We start from the raw sequence: 9,603 nt of genomic DNA on the forward strand, positions 1-9,603 counted from the left end.
GCCCACAGACACACACACACACACACACACACACACACACACACACACACACACACACACACACACACACACACACACACACACACACACACACACACACCTACACACACAAACCGAAGATTCAAATAGCCCTCACACAAACACAAATGGTAGACAAACGAAGAATGAGAAAAATCTGAGGGAGGACAAGGCACGTTAATTGTGCCAAAAAACAAAACACACACACCCACCCGTAGGACAGACAACAATGGTGACAACAATCAATCAAACATCCTGTTGGTCGATTTCGACGACCACACACCATGCACATTCATAAGGCTTGAGGTAAGACCCCAGGGTAGAACAACTAAGGACGTTTCTGACATGAGTCTTTCTGACGTGTGTTGTGACGCCGTTGTACGGGATCCTCCTCAATTATTGCCTGGCAACAGCAAAAGGGCATTCACTGCCTCTCCAAATGTTTTGGAACCATTTTCTTTTCCTTCAACGTGTGAAAAGCAGGATTCCACCTATCCTACTGTTCTTTATGATCCTTTAAGTCTGAATGTTCACGAGGTCGGGAAAACATGTGTTCACAGTATGATGTTGAGCAACAGACCAACAATCATCAGTTTACCACCTGGTTTGGTGGTCATGTGTTCCCAAGAGGTCCTGTGGTCGGCAGATGTCGAGGAGCGTCTTCAGTCTTATGTGTCAGAGAGAGAGAGAGAGAGAGAGAGAGAGAGAGAGAGAGAGAGAGAGAGAGAGAGAGAGAGAGAGAGAGAGAGAGAGACGCCAGGCACGTCACCAAACATCGTACCTTTCATAGAATCAGACATCTCCTTGCCATGTGTAGACCAATAAATGTATTTGGTATGCCGAACATCATCCAAGTGACAACATACACACCAGCGTCACACGGCTCTTCCTGGGTCTCCGTTGGGTAACGCATGGGTAAGGTTTCCTGCAGGGGTGAGTTATGGTGCAGCAGGAAATTGTAGCAACGTGTGGGAAAGCGCATGTTTGATGTTCTGCATTAAGCTTTTACTGTGAAAGAATATGCGTGTGCTTGTGTGTGTGTGTGTGTGTGTGTGTGTGTGTGTGTGTGTGTGTGTGTGTGTGTGTGTGTGTGTGTGTGTGTGTGTGTGTGTGTGTGTGTGTATGGTGTGTGTTTGCATTCGAGAAACCCAAAAAAATCCACTTTTATGGCCCCCGCCCGTTGGCTTGGTGAAGAGAAAAAGAAAAGACAAAGAAAAACGATAAAGAAGTAGACCACCGAGAGAGAGAGAGAGAGAGAGAGAGAGAGAGAGAGAGAGAGAGAGAGAGAGAGAGAGAGAGAGAGAGAGAGAATATGTTGGAGAACTCTCTTGGCCACTCTCCCTCACTCTTCTTCATGTGGTTGAAGTGCATTGTTCCATTTGTCTCTGCGAGGCCTCAGTGTCTCGCCCAGCATTAGAGCACTTTGAGCCACGACCACATTAAGAAAGGAAAGACCCAAGGTCTGTCTGCGTGCGGATCCACTTCTGTCCCTGAACCCGGCTAAAGGCTTATTGGATGCAGTACTGGGAGAGAGTGGTGGACGGCTAAGAGGCCGTTGCATACTGTTCCGTCGCTCTGCTCTCCGGTCCAGCCAGCTCCTGCTGTGAAGTGCGGTCTCCCCAGTGCGATGAGGCTCCCCGGCGATTTGATTTACTGGGAGTTAGTGACTGTCCCAGTGCTTCGCTCCACCGATAATGTGTGCGGGTGTGTGTACGTGTGCGTAGGCAGTGCATGTGTGCGTGCCACGTTTGTGTGGGTGTGTGTACAAAGTTTGTGCTTTTTGTGTGTGTGTGTGTGTGTGTGTGTGTGTGTGTGTGTGTGTGTGTGTGTGTGTGTGTGTGTGTGTGTGTGTGTGTGTGTGTGTGTGTGTGTGTGTGTGTGTGTGTGTGTGTGTGTATGGAGTGTGTGTGTGTACCCAGTATGTGTTTGGGTGTATCTGTGTGTCTGTGTGTAAATGTGTGGCTGGCTGACGTGTCATGCGTTCTCCTTCTCTGGCTACAGTGTTGAGACATTTAAACCGGGGGACAGACATGAGAAACGGTTCATGTTGCAGCTCCTTTGATGAATGCATGAATGAACGGGTTTATGGGTTTTGTTTTGGGGGTTTTGATGTTCATCCAGGGGTAAACAACAGAGGTGATCGCACATCCACAGAGTTCACAGAGAGTTGGAGAAGTGGTTTGTTAATGCGGTAGACTGGCTAGTGACTGGTTGGTGATCACCAAATTGCTCAATATTTCAACCTTCCTCACACACACACGCACACGCGTGCACACACACACACACACACTCACACAAACGCACAACAGTTCAATGTTGTCATTGGTGGGGAAAAAAGGGTTGCAGAGTTGAATTCAATCATCCCTTAACGTTGGTGTGGAAATATACATGCACACAAACAGACACATAAACAGACACACACACACACACACACACACACACACACACACACACACACACACACACACACACACACACACACACACACACACAAACTTTGACATGACACGTACATTTGCAGCCCTTTGCATTTCACTCCACAAACACAGACACACACACATACACAGACACACACACCACTGTAAAGAGCAACACCACGCCTTTTTCCAAGTCCCCGTTCATCCGTGACTGTTTCGTTTTTTCCCAGCACTGTCTGATTTGGATGACACATCTGACAGCCTGCCCTGTCTGAACAAACACAGACAGCCAGGGGAAGGGGGGGGGGGCTACACACACACACACACACACACACACACACACACACACACACACACACACACACACACACACACACACACACACACACACACACACACACACACACACACACACACACACACACACACACACACGCACGCACGTACACACTGACACACAATCATGCACTGGTAGCAAAGCAGCGTTCAGCCAACAACCCCCATGAGGTACACATGTAAACAAGCCCGGTATGGTGGTGGTGTGTAGTATAGCATATCATCCCTCTGACAAAGAAAACATACCTGACACACACCTTACACGTGTTTGGAAAGGCAAATAGTATTGGAATGCATGCCTCCTAGCCTAGCCCTTTCGCTAAATTTTTTTTTTCTTCTTCTACTCCTTCTTCCTCTTCCTCCAAAAATATTTGACTTGACCAGTGTGCAGTATCGATGAATTTACTTACCTTCACTTGTTAACTTAACAACATGCAATAACATAGGAGTAAGGTTCTTTTTTTGAGAATTGTTCTCAGAAGATGCCTGTGTCTCTGAGCATCTCTGAGCATTGGGAACGTAAAGTTATTGGAGAAGTTGAATGGGTTTGGCCTTTTCCTTTTGGTGTGTGGAATCCCATCAGCGACGGCAGACCGGTGTTGTGCCCTGAGGGATCCAACAGGCTGCTCTGCGTATAATCCCACACGGTTCATGCGAGGAAGTTATCAACCTCGCTGTCAGTTTCCTTCAGTCTCCAGACAGTACAATTGATTGATTCGTACTAGGAATCTCAGATTATCAGGTGATTTATTCTCCTCTCTTTTGAGGAACTTCCCTTCATGGAGGCTATTTCAAATATGAATTTCTGCCAACAGGGTAGCTAAAAAAACATGGTTTGCACGTCTATGAATTCTATTTTTACTCTTATTCGACCTTTTGTGTGATGTCAGCCAGGTGTTCAAATGAAAATCTCCTCTTCATGAATCATTTCCATTTCAAACGAGCCTGCACGGATTGCCGAGCAGTCTGAGGCTCCGCAGCTAAATTCCATTCGCAGTCCAAAAGAAAAAACAGATTCTGCCATTGAGGAGAAGCTCTTGCACAGGGATGAGTGATGTCATTGGCGCTATGCTGCCAGGCGGCAAGGTGAACCGATTGGATGAATGGAGACGGAAGTGGAGCCCGGAGCACCCAGACTTCAGGCAGGCTTCTGCAAGCTGTCAGCGGGGGTCTGGCTCCCACAACCGGGGGGTGGAATGTGAGTCTACGGTGCGAGACATGACCGGGCCTTGAGAATCAACAGAGGCTCGTGGCCCGAGCCAGAACTGGAGGAGGCATCGGATGGAGGCTCCCGGCTCATTTTGATTTCCAAATTAAATTGAACTCAAAAGGAAGACAATTTTCCTCCACTCATCCCGAAGAAGACGACTGAATCACACGGAAAATTGCTGAGTCTGCAGTGATTTCAAATTGCTGTCCTCTCTGCCCTTTATCTCAAATATAGACTTCTATATTTTGCTCCTTAGTTATGGGCCTTTATACTGGAAAAGGTCACAGCTAACACAGTGCAAAGGTTGCGGTGAAGATAATGTTGCGTGTTGTGTCTTCTGAGCTGCTCCCGCGACCACAGAGTGAAAAAGGTCCCAAGAAAATAACAAGTTATTCCCATTGGGCCACTTCTGTGATGTCACAACGACACCGGCCAGCAAAAACCCATGGTCAATTTGGGAGATCTTTGGCTAGGACTCGCTTGAAATTTACTTTAAAATATCAAGCCTCTGTCTGCTGGCATTTCAGTATGTGTGTGTGTGTGTGTGTGTGTGTGTGTGTGTGTGTGTGTGTGTGTGTGTGTGTGTGTGTGTGTGTGTGTGTGTGTGTGTGTGTGTGTGTGTGTGTGTGTGTGTGTGTGTGTGTGTGTGTGTGTGCAGATTGGTCTTTTTGGAGCGGTCGTAGTCTGCACACTGACTGGCTGTAGAAACAAAGTCTAAAACACAAGAAAGCTCTTTTAATACAAGCAAAGCCACTACAAAATGACCCTCCAGGGGCCTGTTAAGGGAGCAAAGCTTTAAGCCAGCCATGGACTTAAGACACTGTTTCATGTTGGCCGTGGCATTACTTCCTCTAACCAAGCCATGGCTTCACCTCAACACAAATGGTGCTCAGTGTTGCATTTGGGCGTTCTTCTGTTTTTCTTCTCTATTCCCCTGAGTGCACCAAAAAGTGAATGAATATGTCACCATTGTATCAAAGCAGCAGTACCTTATTTTGTATTATTCAACTGGCCTACCACTGTAGGGTCAAAAAGAGCCCACAGTAAAAGTATAAAATATATTATGTATTTAGGTAAAAAACTGAATATGCCAAGGAAATATACATTTGGGGAATATCAAAACCTCTGGGCTCTATATTTGTGACATTAGGTTATATATTATACAGGGAATTCTTCTTAATTCAACCAAGAAATATGATGTCATAATATGAAATATGATTGCATGGACTCTGAACTCTGAACTGAATGTGAGCAGTAAGCCTAGTCCCAGAACTCTTACTGTATCTGTTTGATCAGAAAGTATTATTACACTATAGTACTACTGCAGTATAGGACACATGAGCACCACTCTGCACATGGACGCCCTGCAGGACAGCCCGGAGTTTGACTGCTGTCAGCCTGCATGGGTCCACAGCCAGCGTGTCATTACACAACACTGCGGCGAGGCCACGGACATTGTTCATTTGTCTCTGGTGTTAAACCCGTTCATTTTGGATTTTGCCCTACACTTCCTACGCCGCGTTGCAGAAACCAGAAAACCAAGAAATTGTACTGTTTACATGCAACCCTTCAATATCGCGGCCCTCTTAGCCATAGAGGATGACAAATGCCTCCTGGCATTTCGCTGCACTTTGTTTTGTGGCAGATGTCTCCGCTACCAGCATGCATTTAGGGTTCGTTTTTATTGTGTGGCAGAGTAGAAGACGTCTTGCAGCTGTGTTCTTGACAGAGCCGGTTAGAGATGGCAGAGTCACCTTGTGCCCTGCGGTGTCCACCTCAGTAGCCATGGAAACAACACATTTGGAGCACCGCAAGTCTTCACGAGAACTACTTCTGCATCTTACAGATATTGGTTTTCAACCCAGTCGCAGGGGAAACCAAAACCGGGAGCGTATTTGTGGGTTTTGGGTAACCTCTGCCTTGTTTATGTATGTGTAAATCCCAGGTAATGACTACATTGTGGCCAATCAAAGGGAACCTGTTATGTGGTCGCCAGCAGCTTTTTTGCCTCAAAGCCCCGCTGAGATGTCCAAGATGACTGAGAGAGGGGCCTGGTTTCACCTTGGAGTTCCAGTGAGCCACCATCACCACTGTGGGCCATGTGTCTCTCCCTCACAGTTCCCACCACACCAAGTATTTTGGTGGGAAGGCTATGGAAAGATAGAATCATCATGTTGGGATTTCGTAGTGTATTCCAAGGGGGTCAAATTCAATGACTGAACAAACATCAAGGTCTGTTAACCAAAAGAGATGCAAGATATCTCTATACTTAAAACATATTTGATCCTTCCTTTTCTCTCCGACAACCCAAGTAAAACAAGTCCAAGGATCTGAGCAGATATCCTACTTTCATGGGTGATTCACATTATGTGCTGTTTGCCAAGTCACTACTAGAACAGAGATGCATCTTATGATTCCAGAGGGTCTACTGCAAGACTTACTGTGATATTCATGGAGCGGTAGTGGTTTATTCAAATGCTAATTGCACCTTTATACAATAATACTACATCACAAGGAATGAAAAAGAGCAGTACTTGCAATTCTTTGAAGAACCACTGAAACCCTACATCCATCATTGGTGGTTGAAGGTATGAAGTATTATTATTATTTATTATTGTTGACTTATTTATGAGACAGTATTGTTTTATTTGCTGTTGACACATACTACAATATCCTTTTGAATGACATTTACCTCTTCTGACCCTGATTATGGCCAGGGCTCAGGGGAGTACTTGGATTTTGGGTTTATGATTTAAAAACGTCACTCAGAAACAGGCTCTCCAAAACTGGTTTGCTTCTGCGGTTGTCCAAACTATGCCTTCGAACAACAATATTCCACTGTGCCTTCACTCATCTTTGTTGCGTGTTTAGCCCGGCTCCGACCCATGTGAACTAACTTTGAATCTGCTCCATTAAAGTTTTCACGGCTAGCCGGTCGCACGGATGATGCTGACTCTCCATGTAGGTAATTTGCACTTCTCAACTGATTAGCTGTGTGGGTTTCTGGGTAAAGCCACGATGTGTGTTACCCACATTGTGCTATGTACAAAAATCTTTAATTTAGACTCAATCCCCAAATGCTACTTCTTTTCTTTTTTTACCCTTTCTGCTGCTGTCATTGGGTTCAAGCATGGGTTTCTGTTCTCGGATGGCACTGGCGCTTTGGAAAACAACAAAGCACTCATCTAGCCTCCCCTTCATTCATTGTGTCACTACGCAACAGAGATGCATAACACCAACACACAAGGGCAACCCTGGTAGTCACGGGCCCCATTCCACACTCTTCCAGGGCGCTTATCGCCCGAATCTCCAGGGAATCTTCTGGAATCTTCTGGAATATTTTGTGTGCCCACAGTAATCCAACTGGAGGAGAGATGGAAAGTGACAGAGAGGCACAACAAGCCCAGAGAGGGGAAAGAGAGAGAGAGAGAGAGAGAGAGAGAGAGAGAGAGAGAGAGAGAGAGAGAGAGAGAGAGAGAGAGAGCATGGGAGAGAGAGCGAGAGAGGAAGAAAAGCGAGAGGCGACTATAGTTTGTTCCTCCTTCGTTAAAGATGGATTCCTGGAGATGTGCCATCATGGCTGTCTCGCGTGACTCTGTCTGCGCCCTTCTGTCCAACACATGGGACTAATTTACCCTTGTGGGCCACATTGTCGATGCCACAAACATCAACCTCCCCCCCCCCTCCTTTTCATCCCTCTTCAGGAATAAAAGAGAGTGAGGGGAGGGGTGGACCACTACTGTTACACAATGCCGGTGTCCAATAAAAAGTCACAGTAAACGGCCCAGTGCGATTGGTCATGACCAAACAGCTTTGCCTGTTTTAAGGCAAGGCATCAACGCACCTCATTATTCACACTAAATGAGGCGGAGTCGGTACGGGTGGGTGTGATCAGGGCTGGGTCAAACAACATCGTCTCTCACTCCATCTCGTTTTTTTTTTACGTCGGTGTAACTCAAAAACACGGGGACATGAGGAAAACTCCATTACGTTGATCATGAATTAAGGACCGGGGGAGTAGTTGAGTGACTGACAGCAGGGCATTGTGGGCCTTTGTGCCGCCCCGATGCACCCTGGGTGCAGCTGTCGAAGCAGGCCCGAGCCGACGCGTCGCCGACCTTCGCAGTGAAAGGGGCTGCTGACAGCCCGTGTAAATAAACACTGACGTTTTTTTGAGCCTTGCAATCACACGTTTTCTTAAAACACGCACCCAAATGAATTCCACTGGCGTTCTGTAACACCGTGTGTTTCGGCCTGGGTGGGTGTTGTTGACGGTGGCGCCAAAGGGATTTATAGTGTCGATGGGATGTGTATCAAGGTGCTCATCCTGATGGTCACAAGGAGGCCTGTCACCGCCAACATGACAACTGAGCACAGAATTTGCCAACGTCTGTGCAGCCACATTCGAACCATAACCATGCGATTTAGCTGTCCATCAGGTAAGTGTATGATGTTACCCACCAATGATGATAGGTGGGGGAGCAGTGCAACAATGAACCTGAAACTCATCAGTTGTCTTCAAATAGATTTCTGGCTTTATCGTCCGTCCTGCCCAACCATGGAAGCAAGCTCATTATTAGCAATAGAGGGATTCAGCCGTCCACTGATCTGAATTTTAAATCATCATGCCCACATTGGCGAGTCCCTTCTTACGTGGTTAGATTTGTTAACCTTGCCTTAACATGTGTATGCGTTGTGTGTTTGGTCCCCCTTGGTGACTCAAGATCCTCTTCTAGCATCCCAACCAATCACTATCCGTCTGTGTCTCTCCTCTAGGGGTGGTCCGGCAGGTGAAGCCTATCATCGGTCCGCTCAACCTGGTGCTTAAGCTGGCCATGATCAACCTGAACTCCCAGGGGGTTTCCCATCAGAGCGTCATCAACATCCACGTCTCCGTCTCCGAGTTCTGGTTCTGAGCGCCGGTCGTGGACGACGTGTTAACATGGTGTATTGAAGAAGACTCCCTTGTCACGTGACGCCTTGCTTAAAACATAGGATCGACTCACACTCTGAGCTTAGGTGAGGTACTCTGATGCGCATGCACACGTTGGTCATATTTAACGAGTAGTGTTTTTGCTGGGGGCATTTTGTATGAGGGGCGATGTTTCAGTGATGACAGACCACACGCTGCTTGTAGTTGTATATTAATAAGAGCACTAATGATTAATCCACTTTGACGTGCCCTATTGCATCTGGTGCACTGTAGCTGTAGAGTCCTATACGCTATATAAAGTCATTGTAGAGAATAGAGTCAGATATACATCGATTGTGGCTGCCATGCATTTTGCGGAAGACTTTGAAGGATATGATGATTTAATGTAACCCTACTTTTGTAGCATTCACCTTTGTTTTTATTCTTCTATCAAATAAACATTATTTTTATTTACAGTATTTTATTTTTCGGTGAACGCTACACCTTTAACAGTATTGCAGATTTGTTAGACCAAAACAACATGTTAGGTCATAACCCTCTACAACATAGTTAAACATGTTAAACATATACAACATGTTCTTTTCAAGAGAACATGTTTGTTTTGGGTATTACCTGGGACCAGATAAACATGCCATAAGACCAAAAACAGTCAACAGTCAGATTAAAGGTTCTAGGTTTGAACCTCAATG

At 46.2% G+C, this 9,603-nt stretch overlaps 1 protein-coding gene across 2 annotated transcripts in view; it reads left to right on the plus strand.

The window, feature by feature from the left end:
• The window catches only part of fbln1 (fibulin 1), a 31,159-nt gene extending 21,792 nt beyond the window's left edge, over positions 1-9,367 (plus strand). For both annotated transcript variants that reach the window (XM_060060365.1, XM_060060362.1), the window contains one exon: positions 8,758-9,367. In XM_060060365.1, the coding sequence (XP_059916348.1) occupies positions 8,758-8,897 (140 nt within the window). In that variant the 3' untranslated portion in view covers positions 8,898-9,367. The remainder of the gene's footprint in view (positions 1-8,757) is intronic.
• The last annotated feature ends 236 nt before the right edge of the window (positions 9,368-9,603 follow it).

This window comes from Gadus macrocephalus, chromosome 9, assembly GCF_031168955.1.
Source record: "Gadus macrocephalus chromosome 9, ASM3116895v1".
NCBI lineage: Eukaryota > Metazoa > Chordata > Actinopteri > Gadiformes > Gadidae > Gadus > Gadus macrocephalus.